At 41.3% G+C, this 27,131-nt stretch overlaps 1 protein-coding gene across 2 annotated transcripts in view; it reads left to right on the top strand.

Moving 5' to 3' along the window:
* srpra (SRP receptor subunit alpha) overlaps nt 1–27,131 on the top strand; it is a 141,593-nt gene that overhangs the window by 18,600 nt on the left and 95,862 nt on the right. For both annotated transcript variants that reach the window (XM_060924039.1, XM_060924038.1), the window contains exon 4: nt 20,046–20,206. In XM_060924039.1, the coding sequence (XP_060780022.1) occupies nt 20,046–20,206 (161 nt within the window). The remainder of the gene's footprint in view (nt 1–20,045; nt 20,207–27,131) is intronic.

Here is a 27,131-nt window from a genome sequence, read left to right as displayed (position 1 = left end):
ATTTGTGTTAATGCGTTATCGCATTAACTTTTTCAGCCCTGCTTTTTACGCCTTTTTTTTTGCCACTTTTTTCTTAATACTGTGAACTACGACCATGCCAAACCGACCTTGTAAAAATATTGAGGTGGGCCCAGCGGCTGTCATGGACTGCCGTGAAGAACAGCCCTCAGATAGAGATGCCCCAGGCCTGGGGGAAACAACCGTACTAAAGGCTATCGCGTCCCTCCATACTGAACTACGCTCACTCGACTGATGATGTAGGTGTAACTGGCTTAAGAATCTGCGAAGACAAGAGCTGACAGCTTTCAAATGTGAAACTAATGTGGCCATCTCTCTCTGTGTTTAACCCTTTGATGCAAAACATATGCACACCCCTTCTAATGCACAACATGGGTCAAAAATGACCCGCATTCATTTTCCAGGTTATTTCATGCTGACTGAGTTTTTCTTTATCTTTTGAAATCAATTTATTTTATGATTGAATATTCCAAGTATTCTTTAAATATCTTGTTTTTAATTACCACAAATCATTAATTTAATTTTTCTTTCCTACTTTATGAACAAAAATACTTTTTATATTACTACACATGGGTCATCCAAGTGTGATTTAAAATTAAATGTCTTAATACTACAATAATAATTTGTTTCAAGTAATTACTTTAGCAGTGAATGGGGCCAGTTATGGCCCTTTTCCACTACCCTTTTTCAGCTCGCTTCAGCCCGCTTCAGCTCACTTCAGCCCGACACGGCTCGCGTTTCGACTACCAAAAACCAGCACGACTCAGCTCGTTTCAGCCCTGCTTAGCCCCTAAAACTCGCACCGTTTTGGAGTGGGGCTGAAGCGAGCCAAACCGTGCCGACTGAGGTTGGGGGCGTGAGCAGACACTCCCCTGTGCACTGATTGGTGAGGAGGAGTGTCCTCACATGCCCACACACGCCCCGCGAGCGCGCTGGGATCTGTAAACACCGCAAACCCGGAAGAATAATAATTATGAATTACGAGAATTTCTGAAGCCTTATGCGCCTCGCCTCATCTATACGCTCTTGCCAGTATCTGTCCGCGTTGTCGGTGACAACAAGCCACAGCACCGAGACCAGCAACACTAACGACTCCATGTCCTCCATGTTTATTGTTTACTATTCGGGTCGTGAGACTACCGCTTAAAAGATCACTGAATCAGTGACATACAGAGCATCGTGGACGAGTTCGCGGAGCGCAAGGCTCGTCGTATGCCCTTCAAATAATGCGCGCAGTAGGCTATTGATGTTTTATTATGAGCCATGTACAGTATGTCGCCTAATGGTTTTTTTTGTTTCTGAGTTACATGTTCGTTTGAAGGACTTAATGTACAAAATAACAGTTGCACCCCGTAGTGTTGAAATTGGTAAACACAGTGCATTCAGTGAGGTTTGCACCGCCCTCCTTTTATTTCTGACTCTTCCTGTCACCACTCTGAGCGCTCATTCGTATGCCCTTCAAATAATGTGCGCAGTATAGGCTATTGATGTTTTATTATGAGCCATGTACAGTATCCTAATGTTTTTTGTTTGAGTTACATGTTCGTTTGAAGGACTTGATGTACTAAATAACATAGTTGCACCCGGTAGTGTTGAAATTGGTAAACACCGCAGTTGCGGACATTTTGTAGCCTAAAATGATGTTATGATAAGCTTTAATAAAGGGTCCGGTCATTTGCCCCGCCCCCGGCCCGGCTCTGACTTGTTCCGCCACTGTCACTGATGTCACTGTTTGCGCTGCTTAACGACATCACATGACGTCCACCCACTTTCGCTAACTCCACCCAATGTGTCCACCCACTTCCAGCCAGCACGGTTCAGCGCGGTTGTAGTCGAAATGCAACTCCAACAGCCCCGCTCAGCTCGACTCAGCTCGACTCGGCACGGCACGGCTCAGCCGCGTTTGTAGTGGAAAAGCGGCATTATTTATTTATTAACTATGTAGTTAGCTAAGCCAACTACAATAAAATTAGCTAACTAAAGTAGAATATGTCAACAGCTCGGTAGCTAATAGTAATTACTTGTAACTTTCTGACAAGTAATCCACTCACTCTGAAGGTAACCTAAACATAATCAATTTTTTTCTAAGGTAATGTTAGAACAATTGAAAAACATTACTTCCATGTATGAGATGGGCAAAGGGCGCTGTGCTGAGCTGTGAAATGTCTGACACAAGCACAATTCACAGTTCCCACCAAACGCTGGAGTAAATGCATGCGGGTCGTTTCTGACCCATGTGTGTACACTTGATGTAGAATTACAAAAGCTGTGCTTGTTCATAACTTAAGAAAGGAAAAATAAAAATGATTATTTGTGCTCAACAAAAACAAGATATTTACTGCAAGTAAATGACAAAATGAATGTATTTCAAAAGTATATCATAGAAACACTCAGCCATACATGAAATAACCTGGAAAATGAATGCAGGTCGTTTTTGACCCATGTTGTGCATTAGAAGGGTAGTGATACAAAAAGGGTTTTTATTCAAAAAGTAAGAAAGGAAAAAATAAAATACGAATGTATGATGATCAAAAACAAGTTAATTGAGGAATACCTTGAATACTGAATGATGGAATTAATTTATTGCAAAGATATAGAAGATAAAAACTCAGCCGGGTCACTTTTGACCCATGTTTTGCATCAAAGGGTTAAATCCACGGTGAGCGAGCATGCTCACAAGCTAACAGAGCTGGAGCGCACAGCGTCTAGTGTCGCTGATACAATCACAAAGCTGGAGCATGAATTCAAGCGCTTAAACAAAATGATGGACCAACTCTCCGACAAGTACACTCATCTTGAGGGGCGCAGCAGGAGACAAAACCTGCGGATTTTGCATGTAAAGGTGGGAGCTGAGATGGATAAGAAACCTAGAGACTTGGCTGCACAACTTTTAAAGGAGGCTTGGTCTCTGGAGGAGCGTCAGCTTATTAACCAACGTCACGGATTGTTCCGGGTCACAACAAACCCCCTCGTTCTCAAAACGCGCTACGTTCAAGAACTGGAAGAAATATTACAAAGGGTGGCGGAGACGCAGCAGTTAACCTTCAGTGGACAGAGGATCTTGATGTTCCCAGGATACCCCCCAGCAACTGAGAGACAACGTGCCATGCAGGCTTTCGTCTAAACCGGGGAACGGGGAGCTGCGCCCTCTTACCGAAATGCAGATTGAACCCCAAGTCACACTTGGGCCATGCACTTATATGCTACTGCACAACATGCAATCTTTCTCAAAACGATCTTTTCTCCGTGAAAACATCCCAGCAACACCACGTGACAATGTGTCTGATCATCAAATACGTTATAATTACTCCAAAAATATTCCAATCATAGTAGATACACCACCAGACGGTGCAAAAACAATCCGAATTGGCGTTTTCCAGACTGAGGCACCATGTTTAGTTGTTTACTTGTCGCGGCTACTCTTGCGAGATTTGACATGGGTTACATACAAGGTCAGCTGACTTGTAGAGCGAAATTTCTCGAGAGTGAATGACCTTTCACCCACCAGCGCGGGAGTTTCTGACAGAAGTAGAGTTGTTTTTGTTGACACTTGGGCATTTAAAGATGTCATCCAGCGGCACGAAACAGAAGAAAGCCAAAGACTGTCCAGGGCAGAAGATGATTACTTCTTTCTTTTTCAATGTTGACAGACAATTTGTTACAATTTCCCCCTCAGCCTGAGAATGTCCCATTGTAGCCTCAATTTTTCAAAGGCTTCGCACGGCGGAGGGGGGGACGGACAACCCCCCCACCCCCCCGCTTCGCTCCCTTGCCATGGTGAGCGCCCTCCTACTAAATTTTTCTAGAAAAAACCCTGCCATGTGTAAAAGCGCAAGAGAGCTACTGAGGGATAGGGTGTGTTTTAAAAAAAAAAAAAAATCTTGTCAGCTTTCCTTTCCCTAATACAGGACAATGGTGTAGCTCATGGTAATGGACAAGGAGGCTTTACTTCAGGGAGGGCAGCTGAGATGGGTAAGAAGCCCAGAGACTCTGCTGCACAACCTTTAAAGGATGCACGGTCTGGAGGAACGTCCGCTTATTGACGGATGTCCCGGATCGTTCTGGATCCGTCCGGGTCACAGCGAAGCACCTCACCTTCTCGATCTCAAAATGCACTACATTCATGCACTGAAAGAATTATTACAGAGGGTGGTGGAATACCTGGAATGTGAAAGGGCTGAACCACCTAGTAAGGAGGGGTAAAGCCCACCTGAAATCTGTCAGACATCATGTTTCTTCAAGAAACCCACTTAAAGACCAGTTCAAATTAAGCTAAGGAGTAGGTGGATTGGGCAAACTGGTCACTCCTCCTCTGCAAAGGCCGGAGAAGTATCCATTTTAATTCGCAAAGGGGTTCCATTTAGACACCAGTCAACAAAAATGGATGCAGAGGGTCGCTACCTTATTGTCGCTGGGGAAATTCAGTCGGTCCCAATGAACCTTGGTTATTTACGGGTCTAATTCTGACCATCCCCCCCCCCCCCCCCCCCCCCTTTTTTTTTTTTAAAGGAAGGCGTTTTCCTAATAACTGATCTCAAACCAGCCTCATTGTTGGAGACTTAAATTGTGTTCTAGACCCCTATGTGGATAGCTCCTCTAAGAAGCGGGCCATGCATTCTAATACCAGGGGCGACTTAAAAGCATAAGTCAAACCTATCTGATGTGTGGAGATTCTTTGACCCTACAGAAAGAGGCTACTTTTTTCTTCTCTCACATGTACATAATGTTTATACACACATTGACTATTTCTTGGTTGACCAAGTTACTGCCTCACATTTATAACCCTAAAGACCATGAGAAATTGACTTCTGATCACATTTACCCTTAATTTAAGTGGTTAATACCGCAAGTTGGCCTAGCGGTTAGCGTGTCCGCCTCTCAATCGGGAGATCGCGAGTTCTATTCACGGTCAGGCCATACCAAAGACCATCATTAAAAATGCTACCTACTAGGGATCGACCGATATGTGGGTTTTTTTTTAAATTTTTTTTTATTTTTTATTTTTTCGGGACCGATACCGATTATTATGGAATTGGGATGCCGATAACCGATATGTGCAACCAATAAATGTAAACATTATAATTCACATGAAATTAAACATGGCACACACTGACACAGACCTTCATATCCATGAAATGTATGTTTAATTGTAAAATTGAACATGAAATTTTGTGCAGGGAGATGCCAGCAGCATTTGTACAATAAAGTCAAACATTAGTTAGAATAAAATGAGAAATAAAATATTCACCAATAAAAAAATAAATCACTCCCTACTATATTACAGCTCACCATTTTCAGTGGAAAATAAATGAAAATACTCTCTGGATTCTTTTACACTAAGAACTAAGTAAGACTTACCAACTTCAAGTAGTTTGTAAATAACAAATCAAGTGTAGGGAGCTGCCTGCAGAATTTTGCAAATGGACAGTTTTAACGAGTAGTAGATGAAGAATGTAAACATATGTTGTGCTTTTGCAACTTGTGTGTTTGTGACTTATTGCGGCAAAAGCAGCATGTCCTTACCTTGAAGTGGGATCTGCTTCTGCCCGAGTGCCCATACGGCCGCCTTGAAACAGTTCACAGCGTTTAGCTACGCATGTTGATTGGCTGTATCCCTTGTGCTGCTTCTGCCCGAGTGCCCATACGGCCGCCTTGAAACAGTTCACAGCATTTAGCTACACGTGTCGATTGGCTATATCTCTTGTGCCAAACAAATCAGATGTCGTGGTGGGCGGGACCGTGTTCTTGAACTCGGAGGCGAGTGCAGGAAAGGATGTGCAGTGACAGTCACGTTAGGAACGAAATGGCTGCAAAAAGGCAGGTTATTGGCATATTGGTGGAAATTATGGCCGATAACGCTAAAAATGCAGAATATCGGCCCGATATATCGGCCAGGCCGATTATCGGTCGACCCCTACTAGCTACTGCCGTCTGGCAAGGCACGCTACAATACAGGTGAGTGGGGAGTCAAACTCACCGTTACCAGAGGACCAGCCCCCTACTGTAACCCTAGCTATGTAATAGGCGAGAGGCTGAGGGCTACGGAAACTGAGATCGGCGCCACATGGCGTGGGAAGGACTTTGAATTTTAAGTGGTTGACATTCCTCTCGGCTGTTATGGAGGATGAACCTCAAATTCTGTGACCATTTAAATGGGCAAGTGAAAATAATTTTTTTTTTTTGAAGCCATTAACACCCCAGACATTTCTCCTTGTTTACTGTGAGGAGACTAAGGGCATATCTGAGGGGCTTTATTATTTCCTGTCTGGGGCACAAGAACAAAACTGAATGAATAAAGCTAAGCTTCTAGAGCTAGAACAAATAATTCATCAGTTAGATAGAGACTGTGCATGACCCCTCATTGGACAAATATAAGCAAACCTTGAAGTTGAGGCTTCAGTATAATCAGATTGCTTCAGCTAAGCTTTCAGGATCATTTCTTTATTTAAAGCAGAAGTACTTTGAATTTGGTGAGAAACCCCAAAAATTGCTTGCCAGACAACTGCGCAAATTTCGAAAACGACTGCACAATTCATAACCCCTTCAGACATAACGTGTGCAATCGTACACATGAAGTTCCATAGCACTTTTCTGTGTGTCCGAAGGGGTTAAAATCAAATCCAAATATGGAACTCGCCTTAGCTCAGTGAAAAGATATTAACAAAGGCTTTTAAGGAATTGTTTGAAACCCTTTATTCTTCTAAAATAAGTGCGGGACCCCACGATTCGGAAAGCTTTATTGAAAGTGTCGCTGTCCCCTCCCTCTCACAGGAGGATTATACCTTCTGAAACAAAGACCTCACCCTTCAAGAGTCGAAAGATGCAGTTGAAACTCTGAAAGGAAGGAAAACTCCCGGCCCTGACGGACTCCCTTCCGAGCTGCACAAAAGCATTCACCGACACACTTGCACCTTCTGTTCTCTCAGGCTCTTGAAAAGGGATCTTTGCCACGAATGCTTAATGGGCTGTCTCAACGCTTATCCTGAAATAGGGCAGGGACCTGGAGGAGGTTGGCGGATACAGGCCTATTTCTCTCCTGACAAACGGACTCAACAAATGTATTGGCACACTGGTTCATCTGGATCAGTCTGGATTTATTCCAGGTAGAAATTCTGTCTCCACCTTAAAGCCCTCTCTCACTGGGCTGCGACAGCCCGTGACTAGCTGGAGACACAATTGCGGTAAAATATGCAAATTGGCGACAATTTTCACTTGGAATCACACTGAATTGATATTCGCATATTTTACCACAATTGTCTCCAACTTGTCGCAGCCCGGCTTTCCCTCGGCAGGCAGGGAAGTAGAGGAAGCCTCACAGAAACTGACTTGAGAAGGGTTCACGACAGCTTTGCGACACATTTGCGGCTATTTTTGAGAAATTTTGTCGCACGAATTTTTGAATATGTTCAAAATTTCAGCAACGAAGGAGCAACACTTTGTGACTCATGCAAGGAAATTGAGAAGGCCTGCGAATGTTTCAAGACACTTTTGAAAAACTCTCGCGAATGACGTTCGCAATTTGTCGCGACCCAGTGAGATTCTGGCTTATGACATCTTTTTAATGTAATGTGTTACCCCAAATCTAGTCTGAGTGATCTCATCTCCCTTGACGCTGAAAAGCTTTTCGATCAGGTGGACTGTTCCCACTTATTTAATCTGGGAGACACCTTTTGTAGCCTGGATTAAACTGCTGTACAGAAATCCCAAGGCCCAAATTTGAGCAAATGGAATGCTGTCCTCTCACTTCAGCCTGTTTTAGGGGCACAGGACAGGGTTGCGCCCTGTTCACACTGGCTATTGAACCCCTCGCTGAGTCAGTTTGCACAGATCTTGTTTACGGCTTTAATGCCATAGAGACGACTGGGAATTTCCCTGTATGCGGACGACGTTCTGTTCAATATCAAACCCCAACTCGGTGTCCCTGTGATTCTGGATAAAATTAACTTATTTGGAGCCTTCTCTGGTTGCAGGGTTAATTGGACCAAAAGTGTACTCCAGGGCAACGCCCTGAAATGGCGTCAAAAATGGGTCCAGGGCAACACCCTGGTGGGGAAGCCCCCCTGCCGAAAACAAATTTCGTAATTTCTAACAACCAGTCATTAGCTTTCCGTGGTCCATCTCGAATAGAAATTCAACAGTCATTCCTGGGTCTCATGGCAATTACAGTTCGTGTGCCACAAAGCCCAGTCAAGATTTGGGAAGTCGGAACATAACACGAACGCTTGCAAAACGAAGAAATCGAGTGTATAATGACAAATATGCAAAATAGCAATACTTTTTTTTAAAAATGTAAACGGGGCAGGGTTCTCCACTTTGCAAAAATAAAAGGTGGCTGAGGGGGTCCAGGGGGACGAAGTCCTGCTGAAGCTGATGGACTTTGTTTTTTTTTTTTGACAGTGCATTTATTGTAATTAGGTATTTTGTTTATGCATGGAAGTTCATTTATTTTTCACACACAGAAAAAAATATAATTAATTCAGGGATGCGTAACAGGCGCATCAGTCTCAACTGAAATGTCAAATGAGTCTCACGTTGACAATAAAGATGACATGTACAGTAAGTGTGTTTAACAACGATTCAGCATTTCCTATCCATTTATTGGCCAGTAATTGGGTGAAACCACGCCAATCAATGCACGAGCTGGTGCGCGTGCCGGAGACTGGCACTACAAAGCCACCCCAGCCTCCGTAATTCGGGTCGTTTGACCCAGGAACCCGGAAGTCCTGCAGTAAACAACCACAATGAAGCAACTGGAAAATACAGCTCTCGCCTACACATCAGATACATAAAATAAAAGACCTGAACTTGTTTGTGTGCCGTTATAGGATTACCATAACGGTGTATGGTCAGAAACACCCGCAGAGTTATTTAGCTGCTGGCTAGTTATTTTGGCCACTTCAGGTAGCCCCATATGCGTTCGTTTAATGGTTTTCTGCGTGTTAAATAGTAACAAAATTATAATAAAGTGAAAACTTTAAGATTTATTTGGTGTATACTGATTAGATTATTATTATTTTTTTTTTGTCCAAGGGAAGGGTGGCGGGCCAGAATTATAATATGACGCACCACTTGAAAAGCGCCCATGGAGAACACTGCTGGGCATTTTCCGCAAGACTTACCAGTTTTTTCTGCGAAGCCGAAATCGAACAGCGTTCGCCTTAGTTTTTTTCGTGGTCGCCATCACGCTATACCATACAGGATAGGGTCGCCATCTCACCATGTGGGAACTACGTGATGCGCTATACAGTAATTTAATACGCGCTAAATGATTGAACGATATAAGAAGGATTAGCCAATCGGTTCCCACCTTTCATTTAGTCACGTACACAGCCTCACCAACCGAACGATGCGCAAGTCCCAGCATTCCTTATCAAATAAGTCCGACGAGAAAGTTCGAACAATTACGGGAAAATTGGATTTTTACCGACAAACAACCGATTCAGACGTCATTACATCCGATTTCGATCGGCAATCGGTTACTAATGAAAACCCTGAATCAATGAAGTCAGATCAGTCTTAGTTGAGCAAGTCGGTAATGGTATTTCTTACTTTCACCATACATTTTTTTATATATATGACTAGTCTATAGCTGTCAAACGCCTCAGCTTTAAAACCGGTTCCTGCTGTAACGTCATGCACTCAGGGCTGGCTGGCTCAGCGGCGCAGCTCAAATATTCCCATTTATGCAGCATAGAAGAGTCAAGGATGGAGATACTGTCCACTCAAATGTATTTAAAAAATAAAGGTTCTGTGTATCTCCTTTAAGCATGCCACTATTCAACCCATAATAAAGAAACCTAACTTGGACCGTTCCGTGTTCAAGAATTCTAGGCCCGTATCCAAACTCCCATTTTTATCTAAAATTCTAGAGAAGGTTGTTGCTAACCAGCTTACAGCCGTGCTGGAGAGTCCCAATCTTTATGATAAATTCTGGTCCGGTTTCTGGAAACTGCATTCTACAGAAACTGCCCTTCTGAGGATTACAAATGATATTCAAATGGCCTCTGACACAGGCGACTGCTCTAGATTAGCGTTCCTGGATCTTAGCTCTGCCTTTGACACTGTTGACAATCATATCCTGATTAAGAGATTACGTGACTGGGTGGGCATATCGGACACTGCCTTAGATTGGTTTACCTCCTACCTCACGGATAGAAGTTTTGCTGTCTCCATTGGGGATTTTGTCTCTGCTGCTGCTTCTCTGTCCTGTGGTGTTCCACAGGGTTCAGTTTTGGGCCCCTTAGTTTTTTCCTCTTTATGTTGCCACTGGGACAGATTAAAACTGTTTTTAATATTGCATCACTTTTATGCAGATAATGTACAGCTTCATTTTACATTTCGACCCAATGGGGCGTCTAGGCTCTGTAGGCTCCTGGATTGCCTGGACGCTATCGAAGACTGGATGGCAGGAAGTGTTTGTTTTTTTTTTTTTTTACAATTAAATACAGACTAGCTAGGTTACTTACAAGGTCTAGCAGTTACATCACCCCTCTGCTCAGCTCCCTTCAATAGCTTCTTGTGTTTTACAGGATACAGTTTAAAGGGGAACAGAGGGCAATATATAGAGTAAATATAACAATAAAACACACATTAATGAACCTTATTCAAGACTTACAAAAGTTTTTTGTTCTAAGGTTGGAAAGTTAGTGTTTTGAAAGTAGCAAACTATTTGCGCAGTTTGAACAGCCCGCCATGATATTAATTTTATCCAATCAGAATGCATGTTCATTTTCTCTGCGTAACACTCATGACGTATGTATGTGCCCAGTTGTGTTGGCTCATTGAGGTTGGGAATAGCACGTGTGAAATACCTGTTTCTGCCTCTTGCGACGATTTCGCAAGTCCACGGGTGGCACCTATCTCATTGCAGCAAATAAATTCTGCTGGACTCGTGAGCAACTCCACGTTACATTTTCCGCACGAGCACCACGCCGTGTCACCTGCACGCAGACGCTCTGCCCCACGCTCGCCACGCCCATGGTCAGCATCAGTCTCATCCTCGCCGTCATCCGAGCTTTCTTCTCTTATTTCATCACCGGAGTCGAGAGTACCTCTCCTAGGTTCAAACTGGTACCCTTCTAAGCCATAGCCTGCTTGCAGTGTGTCTTGCGGGATCTCTTCATATGATTCGACAGAGCTGTCGCTTTCACTTGATGCACCCGACGCCATGATTACACGCTTATCTCCTCTATTTCGGAGAGTTCCGCTAGTGCAATGGGTAGCGCTGACGTCACGGTCTTTTAAAAATGGCGACTCTTGTGCGGTTTAGCGTATAAAGTATTATATTTACAATTACCAAGATATTTCGTTGTTTTCTAGTCTATAAATTTGATAGAATACTTAAGAATACGTTACTTTGTCACATCAGCAACTGTATATATTATATTTGGTACCCCTTTAAGATTATTAGATTATGGGGCACTTCATGGCCAAGCCCCCGTTTATCTAGCAACCAAAACCTCCCGTCAGTCCCATGCACTCGTTTTAAAGACCTGTGGTGACGGAGGTTTTGAGGTCGTTGCACCCCAAATTGTGGAATGCCCTGCCCACCCGTCTCTGTGGACCGTTTTAAAAGGCAGCTGAAGACTCAGTTGTTTAAACAAGCCTTTGGGCAAATTCCTGGCTAATCTCACTGTTCCTAATGCACTTTATTTATTTTATGGTTGTCTTCATGTGTTCTCTTTTAGCCTGTGAAAAGCGCTATATAAATAAATAAATTTTTCTTAAGTGAGTTGATGCCTGTGGGGTTAAGGGACCTTTCCCCAATACAGCACCTTCCATTTAAAGTTTCTAATCCGTCATTCATCCATCTTGGAATTCAGATCGCCCCCTATTTCACTGATTGGCAGAATTAACACATGATCTATTCCTTCCTCTCCCAGTGTTCTTGTCCATATCTTTATCTTTTTTTAAAAAGGAATATTCATCCTCCCCTTCATTTGCGACTATAAAAGTAATAGAATTTAAAAAAAAAAAAAAAAGCTCACCTCTGCAAACCGAAATGAGCTGGTGGGCTCGCTCTCCCTAATTTTTGTCTTTACTATGAATAAGCTATTTTGGGATCAGTTCACTTTCTTTCCCGCTCCCTTTAGCTGGGAATCCTTCTTTTCCACCATCCCAGCTCGATACTCGACTCTTACAGTGGAGAACGCTGGGCATTTACACAATCGGTGACCTTTTACTTGAATGGAATTTTTGCCTCTTTTGCTCAGTTGCAGGAAACACGTAATTTTATTGTATTTTTTCCAGGTCTCTTCAGATCAGAAACTGTCCATACCTACACAGGTGTCTTTTTCAGAATGCAGGTTCTGACAGAAAGATGTTGCACTTCTTACTACACTCTCTGCGACAGCAGTCAAAACTTTGTCGGGACAGAGATCCCTGATGAGTCCTGGGAAGAGAGCCTTCAAGAGGTTAACGCTTGCTCTGTCAACTCGAGACGCTGTCTCGTTCAGTTTCGTGTTCTCCACAGACTCCACTACTCAATCAAAGCTCCACACAATGTTTCCAGATCTATCCTCACAGCGTAACACGGCCAGTGTAATGGACGCAAACCACCTGCACTGCTTTGCTCTCTGTCCGAGGGTAGAGAGATTGTGGACAAATTTGAAAGCACCCTGATGTCCTAATGATTCACGATGATCCTGATTGTGTTGGGAGCTTCAGACTCAACACCAGTGTTGAGAAGAGCACAAAGGCAGCTTCTTTCTTCTGGCCGGATTAGAGCCAAGAAGCTGATTTTAACCTTCTGGAAGAAGGAAGCTCCCACTTTTAACATGTGGCTGAGAGAAATAGCCGACTCCCTCCACCGTGGAAAAATACAGCCTGCTCTGAGGAGCACAGTCGCAATTTAACAAGATCTGGCTGCCCCTCAGCCATTACCTTCAAAACAACTCCGAGCCAACTTTCCTTGTGTGACTGACTCTTTCTTTCTTTCTTTCTTTCTTTCTTTCTTTCTTTCTTTCTTTCTTTCTTTCTCTCTCTCTTTCTCTTTCTTTCTCTCTTTCTCTCTTTCTTTCTCTCTTTCTTTTCTTTCTCTCTTTTCTTTCTCTCTTTTCTTTCTCCCTTTCTCTTTTTTCTTTTTCTCTTCTTTCTTTCTTGTTTCTTTCTCTTTTTCCCTCTTTCTTTCTCTTTTTCCCTCGTTTTCTTTCTTTCTTTCTTTCTTTCTTTCTTTCTTTCTTTCTTTCTTTCTTTCTTTCTTTCTTTCTTTCTCTGTTTCTCTTTGTTTCTCTTTCTCTCCCTTTCTTTCTCTGTTTCTCTCTTTTCTTTCTCTTTTTCTCTCTCCTTTTTTCTTTCCTTCTTTCTTTCTCTCTATTTTTCTCTCTATTTTTATTTTTCTCTTCTTTCTCTTTTTTCTCTCTTTTCCTTTCTTTTTCTTTTTTTTCTCTCCTTTCTTTTTTCTTTTTCTTTCTCTCTTTCTCTTTTTTCTTTCTCTCTCTCTTTTTTTCTTTTTTTCTCTTTCTTTCTTACTTAAACTTTTGTCCATAACTCTCCATCGCATGTATCGACATATGTAATGTTCTGAGCAGAAGGGGAGAGGGAAGGAAGTTATACTAAGAGTGTATTGTGTTTATCCACGTGGGACGCCATTTGTTGGGTTTCTCTTTCTTTCTTCATAATGAAAATGTAGGACAGGAAAACAGTCTACATCATGCAGTCTACTTCCAATAAAACATATTTGGCAGAATATTTTTAATAGTTTTACTGACCAACTTAATTTTTTTTTTTAAACAAAGCTAAAATTTGATGCCTGCAACACAAAGTTGAGACAGAGGAATTACCATTGTATTCCATCACCTTTCCTTTTTAAAGGAGAACTGAAGTCATTTTTAAACTTGGTTCATTTCTTAACGTGTTATTCAATTACGTTTTCGGCTTTAGTAACCTTATATTACACCCCCCCCCCCCCCCCCCCAATACGATCACAGCTGCTGGCTTTTGCACCTTTCTCTGATTATAAACTGGGTGTTCGTGTTCACCTTTGGCACTGAAAACTTGGACATCTGATTTTCTGAAAACAAGCTTAAATGTGAACTCCTCGGACCACAGCGCATGTTTCCGCTGTCGTTCGGACCCAGAGAAATTGGCAGTGTTTCTGCATAGAATTGATGAATGGCTTCCTCCTTGTGTAATCCAGTTTCAGGTTGCATTTCTGGGTGTAGTGACGGACTCTAAGTAACAACGGTTTTCTAAAGTACTCCTGAGCCCATGTGGCTATATTTGTCACATGAGCATGACGCTTTCTCAGGCATGCTCGTTCAGGTCACGCACATTTATGCAGCGAGGGGTCTCCAAATTCCCTGAATCTTTTCACAATATTAGGTGCTGTACATTTTTGAAAGATTGAAAATCATGAGATGGGGAATTGTATGAATGAATATATTGTACAAGCTACATCCAGGACATGGAGACCCAAAACGGTGATTCACATGTATATGTCACTCATGAGGAAATCGATAAATTGGTTTGATAAATTTAGGTACTTACTTTGTGGATGTGTCATTTATATAATAGAAAAACACGTTGGCTTGAAATATGTTTATCTTGTTGAAAAGCTTACATTTTTCACACAAAATAGAGTATATTGCAGATCTGAGTGGCATTTAAATAATATTGGCTGGATTTGAGTGGTATATCAGGTATATTCTAGTCAGCTAGCATGATGGTGAACTCGTCTTCAACTTGTTCAATATCATGCTAGCTGACTGGGATATATCTGATATATACCATGAAGAAAAAGCCAGCCAATAATTATAATACATACTCCTTCATATCAAAATATTCAAAGACCAACACTAGCTTGCCCATGAGTTGGCGCTGTTAGCACGGCAGTGCAGTCACCTTCCAGCTGGTGTGGCATTCATCAGTGGTGTGAGCGAGTGTTGATAAAGTGGTCAAGCCAGTGCTATTGAAAGCAAGTAGCCCAGGCTCATGACTGAACTAGGATTTCTGTCTCCAGTCTCTTCTTCCACACATGCTTGCCGCAGTATTTTTCACTTGTGTTTAAGTATTCATTTCTCTATAATTTACTTAACATCAGCAACTACACACAACGGAGCAACCAAAATTCTCTCAATCTTCCGTATTTAATGACTCAAATCTCAGGGCCATGTTTACAAATTGTCACAGTTGCTCACTAGTGTGGAAGGTTTATGTTGCCGACCTGTCTCTCTTCCAGTTTTTTTTTTTTATGTTCGTTGGTGTGTTGTTTTTTTCTCTTGTAAATGTGCGTGAAGAATAAAGAAGTTTTGGTAGCCTTTTGGGTGTTCACTGCGTCTTTCTCTTTCCTGGTGAGCTCAGAAAAGTCTCTCATTGGATATTTGCGCTCTGTGTGATGTGTTGTCTTGGCAACGTGTAATGTCGTAACAATATTGCACACTCATTCTCCATTGGGTAGAGTGGTGTAATACACGTAGGATATTGCATGCTATCGAACCAAATTAATGAAACCCGCTAGAAGGGAATAGAGTACATGGTTTTTATTCCATCAAAAATGTCCTGTATGTTTCAACAACTTCTGATATTTCACTCCAATTCTGGTATTTGTTTTTTCCCGCTGACTAGACTTACGTTTTCAAAATGGCGAACCATAACGTTATAGTTACGTGCTATAGTCAAATGCAGTGTAAATCCCACTGGCCATGCCACCAGTGGGTAGTCGGATGGCATTGTGGGTAGTGCAGAAAAACGGTTAACTAACAATCTAATCATGTAATGATATATTGTACAACAGTAAATTGCAGTACAAGTTTATAACGATTTAAATTGTGGAAATGAACATTATTTTTATTATTATTATTATTATTATTATTATTATGCTGCGTAATCTGTTTATCCTAGCTGTATTTGCCTTGTTTAGACAGCAGAGGATGCAGTAATGTACAATCCTTGACTTGCAAGTGCTGTCAAAGCAAAATAGAAGCCTGGATGTTGGCCATGTTGGTGGATATACAAATGCGGGGTCAAGCAATATTCCATACAAAACAGTCACATGTGCTCAACTTTTTTTTTTTTTCTTCCACTGCTTTAAAGGAGAACTGAAGACAATTTTTTTTTTTTAAATCAAAATTCTATTTATCTCATTTTATTAAATATAGGAATGCATTTTTGATCGGGGGCGGCACGGTGGTGTAGTGGTTAGCGCTGTCACCTCACAGCAAGAAGGTCCGGGTTCGAGCCCCGTGGCCGGCGAGGGCCTTTCTGTGTGGAGTTTGCATGTTCTCCCCGTGTCCGCGTGGGTTTCCTCCGGGTGCTCCGGTTTCCCCCACAGTCCAAAGACATGCAGGTTAGGTTAACTGTCTCGTCTCGTCTTCTTCCGCTTATCCAGGACCGGGTCGCGGAGGCAGCAGTCTAAGCATGGAAGCCCAAACTTCCCTTTCCCCAGACACCTCGGCCAGCTCCTCGGGAAGAACACCGAGGCGTTCCCAGGCCAGCTGAGAGACATAGTCCCTCCAGCGTGTCCTGGGTCTTCCCCGGGGCCTCCTCCCGGGGGGACATGCCTGGAACACCTCCCCAGGGAGGCGTCCAGGAGGCATCCGAAAAAGATGCCCGAGCCACCTCAGCTGGTTCCTCTCGATGTGGAGGAGCAGCGGCTCTACTCCGAGCTCCTCCCGAGTGACTGTGCTTCTCACCCTATCTCTAAGAGAGCGCCCAGCCACCCTGCGAAGGAAACTCATTTCAGCCGCTTGTATCCGCGATCTTGTTCTTTCTGTCATTACCCAAAGCTCATGACCATAGGTTAACTGGTGACTCTAAATTGACCGTAGGTGTGAATGAGAGTGTGAATGGTTGTCTGTGTCTATGTGTCAGCCCTGTGATGTCCTGGCGACTTGTCCGGGGTGTACCCCGCCTTTCGCCCGTAGTCAGCTGGGATAGGCTCCAGCTTGCCTGTGACCCTGTAGAAGGATAAAGCGGCTACAGATAATGAGATGAGATTTTTGATCGCTATTTTGTCACTGCTATAGCAAGTTATGAGTGTTTGAAATATGCTCTGTAATATATCAGTCCATATGTCAAAGCAATGGCTGTAAATGAGATTCGCTGAGACCTGTGCGAGACATCGTAGGACGGAAGTAAAACGTACAGCGGAAATCAAAGTGACCAACATCTGCCAACGTTGTCAAAAGACGCGCTCGCTGCCTTTGGAATGCTGACGTAATCAAGCCGGAAGTTTTGAAAAAAGTAGGCAGTAGTCGTCATTTTAAACTCGTTTTTGTGCAATATTTTGTTTGGAAAACAGTTTTCAAAATGGCGGCACTGACACATGGCTGGCACTTCACGTTTTGAAGTCTCATGCAAGTCTTGTTAAGATCGCGCGGATAAGCGACGCCTGCCGTGGACTAAACGAACTAAATTCAACATGGCTAAAAACCGAATAGGCCGATAAGTATAATATTTAATGGCAATTAGTTGCCAATACGAGTCACGATATAAGGTTACTAAAACCGAAAACGTCTTTGAATAACACGTTAATTAAGAAAGCAAGTTTAAAAATGACTTCGGTTCTCCTTTGAGTGTTCTTTTAGCTATGCCATATCTTTGTGCTGTATATGGTTGTGGTCACAGCAGTACTCGTGGCCGTGGCACGTTTCGAATTTTTTTTTTTTTTTTTAGATTTCTGTCTGTGATTCGGAAAGAAGGCGAGGAAACTCTGAGGCTTAGTACAGAGAGGAGACGAGCACAGCTGACCATCGGCAGGGCTGATTGAACAGGGGCTAAACCAAAACGGCTCGTGTTTGCAGTGATCATTTTATCTCTGAGATTCAAAAGCTTTCTCAATATCATGGAATTCTTTTTTTCGTGTTGCTAGAATCTTGTTATAAAATGAGTGTTCTCTTGTCGCGGTTCATTCGGTTGTTATTTTATGATTGTAAAATTATAATTTTAGAGCGGTTGACCTGAAATAAATTGAAATGCGATTTGTGAGCCATAAAGCTAGAGACTTGTCAAAATTTCACACTTCGTTTGTTGTTTACACATCGAAGTAAACCAAATGCAAAAGAAGCCCTAACTTACCCTTGCAAGTACAACTGCTTTATCATCGTTGACTGGTTTAATTAATAAGCTATTTACCCATCCAGAGACAAAAGTTATAGGTTTCCGTAAGCCTTCATTTGAGATTTCAGTGTTTCCCACAGAAATTTTGGAGACTCTGGGGGCAGCCCATGGGGGGGCGCATGTCTGGTTGAATTGCAGGGGTTGTTTAAAATTGAGTGTGTTAAATATTAAATTATTACTGAAAAACTATTGATTAAAAAAACAAAGACACTGAGAAATGGTCCTATAAACATCTTTACCAATATAAAAGATTACCAGGACTACAAAAATGCAGAAAAATAGGCTTTACTTATCCAAATGCTCCTGTTGGTTCAAAAGTTAAAGTGCAGAGAACCTCACAGCACAACATGAAGTTACCTTCAAATATAATATAAATGCCTCAGCTTTCATGTAAGAAAAAAAAAAAACTATTAATACTAGTACTGTGTGCAGGAAGTCTCTCCTGAAGACTAAATTAAACAATAATTATAAACTAATAAAATAAATGGCTCAGGCTTCATAGAAGAAAAAAAAAACAATTTGAACAGAATCTCACAGTATGATGCTGAAGCTGCCTAAACAATGGAAAATAAAATACCATTTTGCCAAAAACGTTGGCATCCATTAATTTCTTGTATTAAGTAAAAATATATGTTGCCAGATACTGCTGATGTTTTCCAGCCCAAAATATGTTCAAAACCCGCCAAAATGCACTTAAAACCGCCCAATCTGACAACACTGCGCACATGCTGCTTCTCTTGAACGGAGGAAGTAAGGTGGAAGGTAGTTTGTCGACGTCACCTCAAGACGGCACCAACGATTGGTCAAATTTGCGGGAAAGTTGCGGTGATCGGATATAATTGCAACACTGCCCTGAATTCTCGGGGATTGGTTGAAGTTGCAAATGGCAACATCGCGAAATCCTGGAGGGTGTGATCAGTGCGCTCTCCATACGCCTATAAAGCACAATAGCGTAGCCTAAATGTCACCTTCTCAATCGTGTCAAAGGCTACATAAAGTTGTATAAACTTACCTTAACATGTAGATGCAGACAGGATGTAGCTAATCGGAGTTGTCTCCTCACGCTGTCTCAGATAGGCAACGCACGCAATGTCAGGCCGGGTGCGCCAGTGTCGCCGTGCGTGCGTGTGGGCGGGCGCGGACTGAGACTATGGCGGCCCAAATTAGACTATGGCAGACCGCCATAGTCTCGTCAATGTGTGGGAAACACTGGATTTGTCAACCCACGAAGTCTGCCAAACCAGATAGAACACGATATCTGGGTACTCGATGGTCGGTAGAAGTATCTTATCTTCAGAAAAATCAGACTTTTTTTTTTAAAATATGGGTCAAAACCACACGCATCCATCTTCTCTTTGTATCGAATCTTCGCTCGACTGTTCAAATCGTGGTAATACTGAGAATTCAGCATTGTTTACAGACGCGCTTTCAGCGGCTGTCGTCCTAGTTGCTTTGTATATCCGCCATCATGGCAGACGCTCATGACGGAGCACATTTTGATCGCATGGTTGCAAGCCATCTGTAGATGGAATGACTGCAGGCCACTGAAGTCCCAGCATGTGGTGACTCACTGAGTGGCAGAAAGACGAATGCTGCAAACCCCCCCCCCCCCCCCCCCCCCAAAAAAAAAATCTAAAATGGAAAAGAGCTGCAGCATGATTGATTATTCAAACGGCTCTAATTTCTTGTTGAATATCTTTTTCCAGGTTGCCGAAAGCAAATGGAAATGCTTGTTTTATGTTTAAGCCTGACCACAGCATTCGTAAAGGGTTAAGACGAGGCCTATTGATTTAACTTTTTCATTTTTAGTAAAAGGATTATTTTGGATAATGTTTTTTTTTTTTCTTTTCCTAACTCAAATTATAAATGCTTTTTTCCTTTCTCTATTTAACAAAATCAATATTTAAATTGATGAAAAAATATGAAAATAAATGTGGCTTTCTTTTTTTTGTGTGTGCATGCGCCTGTAGCGTGGTGGAAGCTGAAAGCATAGCTAAACCCCCAAAGGCCATGAGGACTTACAGTGAGTCCCAGAAATCTCAGAAAACTGTGGGATCCATGATTGAGACAAAAAATGAAGACAAAAGCAAAGAGTCTACTGGCAAGAAGAATAAACATAACCGGAAAGAAGGTGAGCTTTTAAATCGCCATTTAAGCTGTCATAGAAAACTTGCTGCGTGGTATGTGCTGATATGGTAACTTGGATTCACTTAAAATGTGTGTGTGTGTGTGTGTGTGTGTGTGAGAGAGAGATTGTATATTTAAAAAAATGTACATCTCAGGGCTTTCCTCAGAAAAAAAATATCAGTGGTGCTACTGATGCGGATCTGCCTGGAGGGCCCTGAAGGCTGTTGGGGGGAATCTCGGGGCGTGCTTCCCTGGAAAGTTTTGAAATTAGAAACTTCATATGGTGCATTCTGATGGCATCTAGGGCTGATTGTAGGCACAATTCAACGTTATTAAACTTGCTGTGGGTTTTTTTTTTTTTTTTAAACCTTGTCAAATATGCTCATCTCATCTCATTTTCTTGCGCTTATCCGGGGCCGGGTCGCGGAGGCAGCAGTCTGAGCATGGAAGCCCGAACATCCCTCTCCCCAGACACCTTGGCCAGCTCCTCGGGAAGAACACCGAGGCGTTCCCAGGCCAGCTGAGAGACTTAGGTGGTGTTTACATTAGACCGTATCTGTATCGTTGTCGTCGCGGATGCACTGTCCGTGCACATTAAAACGCCGGGAAACGACTCCACAGGCGGAACAGTTTGAATCCGCCAGGGCCCACGTATTCAACCCAGTACGTATCTGATCCGGTGCTGTGTAAACATTGAGGAACGAGGATACGCAGTGCTGAGCTCTAGCTGACGTCGTCATTGGGCAACGTCACTGTGACATCCACCTTCCTGATTCGCTGGCGTTGGTCATGCCACGTTGGTCATGTGACGCGACTGCTGAAAAACCTTCTCTTTAGTCCCAGTGACACGGCGTCCCTGATTTCCATAAAGAACTTCAAATTTTGATTCTTATGCTCTCTCACACTCTCTCGCTCGCTTGCTCTCTCTCACGCTCTCTTGCTCACTCTCTCTCTCTCACTCGCTCACTCAATCTCTCACACACTTTATGTGCTTGCAAGTGGTGAGTGACTTGCGCATGCCCGATATGCACTGGGATCATGTGACGTGCCGTCTAATTAGTCATGTGATTAGCGTATCCGTGTATTGGCGTTGCTGTGTGCATGGGGAACGGTTTTGTTGCGGGCACAGAAATTGTGTGTACGCGAATCGTTTAAAAAACGTTAATCTGATGATCTGCTGATTCGAAATAATGTAAACAGGGCCTGAGACTACGTTCAGACTGCACCCTGAAACGACCCATATCCGATTTTTTTTGCCCATATGCGACCTGTATCCGATTTGTTATTGACAAGCTGAACGACACAGATCCGATTTTTTTCACATGCGACCCAGGCCGCTTGGATATGTGGTCCTAATTCCGATGCATATCCGTTATTTTCACATGCGACTTCAGTCTGACCGGACAGGTCGCATTCATGCGACCTACACGTCATCAACAAGAGACAAACGTCACTATTCTGCGTTGGCTAATCCCGCCTCTTTGGTGGAAAACAACAACATTTGTACAGTTTTCAGAATTTAAATAGACTTTTATAGAATTGATCAAGCTAATGGTGGATTTGGTAGGGACCTGGATGTTAAATCATCCTGTATTACAAGATTATAAGATTGTTCTGGAAATTTCCAGTAATTTGACACCTTCAGTCTCATTAGTCTGCTGCCCACATTAATCAGGTTATTGTGTGAGTTCCGCCGCCACCACAAAAACCACATCGCCAGGTCTCGCCTCATCTCCATGCTTTACTTGCAAACTTGAAGAGTGCGCTTTTTTTTTTTTGTGTATGTATTACGTAGATGTGCTTATATTACGTGTCAATTTGCGCATGCGGGACACTTTTGGGTTGTTTTCCATTCATATTGGAGATCGCGTACAAGTCTCATATAATTGGTAATGTGAACGGCCTAACAAAAAAATCGGATTTCACAACAAATCGGATATGGGTCGTTTCAGGTTGCAGTCTGAATGTAGTGATAGTCCCTCCAGCGTGTCGTGGGTCTTCCCTGGGGGCACATGCCTGGAATACCTCCCCAGGGAGGTGTCCAGGAAGCATCCGAAAATGTGTCAAATATGCAAAGGGAAAAATTAGATTTGAAATGAAAACACTTCTTGGCACACCTCCTCTTCGTTTTCCAATGCCGGGAGCAGAATTGAGGTCAAATCATGCAACAGCGCCATCTCGTGACCAGCACTGAGTTGGTTATGTATAGTTGCGAATGGCAGTCAAACCCTTTTTCACTTCTGGGTTGAGTACCAGGAGATGATCTTAGACCTGTATATAATATTATAATATTTTTATAGTTGTATTCTATAGATGTTTAGGTGCGGAAAGTACTCTGCATTGTTCAGTTTATTGAATATTTATTTATTTGCGCGCACGCAGGTGACCGCACAGCGTGGTGGAGCACTGCATATCCGTACTTTGGAGGAAAGCCCTGTGTATGTGTGTATGGTCATTCATTCATTCACAGGGCTCGAAATTCATATATTTTTTCACCAGCCAGCCGGACTAGTTACCTTCCAAAGTAACTAGCCAAATAGAAAATCAACTCGCCAAAATTTGTTCATGTATGAATTTTACTTCTGTCAAAAATAACACGAGAGTAGTTACCATTGTTCATGACTAATGTGCATTTATTTCAAGACCCGAGTATTTTGATACTGTTTTTTTTTTTTTTTGCACACTTTTACAAATTGGCATTTGCTGTTCCACGTCCTCCTCGTGATATCCAAAAAAATGCCAGATGACTGACCCCTTACTAGTTCTTTGAGGAACCAATTCGTCCGCTTCCATTTTTAATTTGTCGCTGAAATTGACAGAGCTTACACGGTAGCCTACGCAACACCAGCGATTGCACGAACTGAGTCAGCGCTGTAAACCGGAACTAGGAAATCTTCCCGCAAGTTCCTTTCAGCACCGAGATGTCGCCTGGGATTGGTTGGCGAGTGCGTGACGGGTTTTTTTTTTTGCCCTTGGGCAGCCTCTCGCGTTACTGCCTGAGGGACAGGGAGAAAACCACCGGAAAAGGTTTTAAACAAACGCAACAAACACGAAACAAACGCGAAACAAACGCAAGTCAGCAGATGACCATAAAATACTCGATAGTTACGATATAATAATATGTATCTCACACAGAATTTTCGGAGATATATCGAGTATATGGGTCAGTCTATGAAATGGGGTTACCAAAATGTGACATAGAGGGAGTCACTTAAAACAATTTACAACTGAAAACAACTTTTATTTCCATGTAGCATTGACCATATAAGAAAATATAACATAGTTGTTAAGATAACTCCTGCTCTACAATGTATGATAAAATCCATAAATATTTACCCGGTTGCTAATGTAACAAGGACACGAACAAGCTTTTAAAAATAAAGGAAAAATATTGATAAAATCAATTTTTTGCTTTTATTTGCTTACTTTAAACATTAACACTGAATAAGAATTCATTAGAAATATTAGTTCAACATCATAAACACTGAAAATATGAAATACCGGTATTTCACAAACTTCATAAAATCTCTAAGATTTGAACAGTCATTAACAGGAAACAGTTTCATCCTATATGGGGTAAATGAGATTATTGAATTCATTACTTTACTTAGTCACACTTATATCTGCACTTCTCGAGAGCACGTGTTGTGGTGTGTGAGATCCCGCGAGAAGTTATCTCGCATCAGTTCAGCTGACCTAGATTGAGTAAATAGGTCTCGCAGGTTGTGAACGAACCAGGAAGTGAGTGGACGCTAACGCTACGTTCACACTGCAAGGCTTAATGCTCAATTCCGATTTTTTTGTGAAATCCGATTTTTTTGTGAGGTCGTTCACATTAACAAATATATGCGACTTGTATGTGATCCTCAGTATGAACGAAAAGCGACCTAAAAGTGTTCCGCATGCGCATTGCAGGATACGACGACGTCACACGCAGTGAGCATGGCCAGTGTTTACGGAAGTAAAACCGCCCGGTTGCGGTATGACCCATCCAATCTAGCTTGAATAGCTGCATCCCCCCAAATGGAAATCAGCTCCCTAACCTCTGCGTCCTTCCATTGAGAAGATTCAGAACCTTCACAGCCCGAAGCGTCCCTCGCATTGATGTCATGCGCAGGAGCGCAGATACGTTTTTTGAACTGCGGGGGACAAAAAACTGGGGGGGACAAAGCTGCCAGCAAACCAACCCCAACCCCGATATGCCTGTCAAGCAACCAAGCTCGAGCTCGCAACCTGTGCGGTCTGCGCAGCTCAACCAACCGAATATCAGTCTTTGTTTTGTTTTATGTGAGTTGTTGCAACTATGTCTGTACTGCTGTGCACCTCAATAAACCGAATGGTAATTAGTCTTTTGATTTTTCCGTGAGTTTTGCCTTATGCAAAGAAAGACAGCATAGACATTTTTTCCTCCCTATAAGTGGGGGGGACCGAGCGAGGTGAATTTAAATCTGGGTGGGACGAGTCCCACCGTCTATCTGCGCCTGTGATTATGCGCCATGTTGTTGTAACTTTTTTGAGAGACCCGCCGCCTACTTCAGCGCAGAATAGTGACGTTTGTGGCTTGTTGATGACGTGCAAGTCGGATGAATGCGACCTGGCGGTTCAGACTGAAGTTGCATATGAAACGAGCGGATAGGAATCGGAATTAGGACCACATATCCAAACGGCCTGGGTCGGATTTGAAAAAATCGGATCTGTGTCGTTCATATTGTCAATAAAAGATCGGATTTGAGTCACTTCAGCCTGCAGTGTGAACGTAGCCTAAGTTAGGATGTGAGAAAAAACATCGATAATTTCTTTTATTGCCTTTTGTTTAAATTTTTCTACCTACATCGTTTTATAGTATATTCTTCTTTATATTAAAAACATCAATCATGATTTCAACTCGTTTTATCATTTTTTATAAGCCTGGTTTCTAACGTAACACGGTAGGACATCACAATGTTACGTTCACAACCTATTTTTAGTGGATGAATTCGAAGCTAAATAGTTTATAGAACCTTCTTAACTTTATTATGTGAGTGTAAAACTAAATTGCAAGTACCATGAAACTAATTTTATTGAAATTCTCAGAAAGTAATGAAGGTTTATTTAAGCTCAAAGTCAGCAAATATTCCATGTCACAAAAAACGTGTCGTCCGTGTCCAGTCACGGGAAGAAAATGTTTCACATTTCTTTATTTCAAAAGAAAACTTCATTTTATTTATTTTATTTCTTCAAACAATATTTATGGATAATCTGCTAAATATTTCTTTAAATCATGGAAATTAAAGATGAAATGATTATGTAAACCCGGACCAATGAAAAGTAACATCATTTCATGGACTGACCCATATTCGATATATTGCACAGCCCTAGTCTGAATCTTCGCTTCATATATATTTTTTTATTTTCAGCTAGCCAGCCGGGCTGCCTAGTGACAGGAATTACCCGCCAAATGACAAATTAAGTCGCCTCGGGCGACCGGACCACCGCGAATTTCGAGCCCTGATTCATATATATATATATATATATATATATATATATATATATATATATATATATATATATATATATATTTATTTATTTAATATATATATATATATATATATATATATATATATATATATATATATTTATTTTATATATATATATTTATTTATTTTATATATATATATTTATTTTATATATATATTTATTTTATATATATATATATATATATATATATATATATATATATTTATTTTATATATATATATATATATATATATATATATTTATTTTATATATATATATATATATATATATATATATATATATATTTATTTTATATATATATATATATATATATATATATATATATGAGTGATTCCACGCTTATGGGTACTGAAATGGGGACATGAACTTATTTTTAAAAATTCACCTAAAACCATTTCTTTTTTTTTTTACAATCAGGTCACAAAACATGTAATCTTTAATGAATGATATGTTAAAAGATAACTTTAATTTTCTGAGATGTAATAAAAACATATTTATATGCCAAAGTCAGAACGTAACAGAAGTGTTGTGGACATATATATTCTCAATTTTAACAATGTAGAATTACTTTTTGAAACATAGGAAGGTGATGTTTTAGCAAATATAATTAATAAACATGTGTAGTAGAATAAACATACACATTCTTTCAATAAGATTAACATGGTATAGAGCTAGATTGTAATTAATCTGTAACAGACGCGAGATGGACAATCGTAACAGAAGTAATGTAACAGACATCATTTTGGAACTCATAGGCTTGACTTTGGCATATAAATGTGTTTTTATTACATCTCAGAAAATTAAAGTTATCTTTTAACATATCATTCATTAAAGATTACATGTTTTGTGACCTGATGGTAAAAAAAGAAATGGTTTTAGGTGAATAAGTTCATGTCCCCATTTCAGTACCCATAAGCGTGGAATCACTCATATATATATATATATATATATATATATATATATATATATATATATATATATATATATATATATGATTATTCTTGTTACATAAATACTGTACATTACAGTTCAGGTGGAACAAAGTTTTTTTTTTGTTTGTTTGTTTGTTTTTTTAAGTATTTTATAATTACGCTAGTTGAATGATTTTATGTATCTATTGTAATTTACGTGTATTGTTGTAAGCTGTGGGTGAGTGCACGATATAAATTATTAACTAATCAGCTTTTTAAAGTTTTGAAGCAACATCTTTTCCTCAGCTGAAATTTGGGTCTCTTTCTCTCGCATGCCGCATGCGCGCACACTCAAATCTGCTTGCATTAAGTGCATATATAACCTCACCCATTTCGATAGTCGTGACCTCTACCCAACTAGGGGTGGGGGATATGATCTTGGGTTGTGAATAGTTAAAGTATTCTGTTTTTACAGAGGGATCATGTGTATTGTGATGAACT

This window comes from Neoarius graeffei, chromosome 6, assembly GCF_027579695.1.
Source record: "Neoarius graeffei isolate fNeoGra1 chromosome 6, fNeoGra1.pri, whole genome shotgun sequence".
NCBI lineage: Eukaryota > Metazoa > Chordata > Actinopteri > Siluriformes > Ariidae > Neoarius > Neoarius graeffei.
Note: the sequence above shows the minus strand (reverse complement) of the source record. Positions and strands in the feature narration are given on the sequence as shown.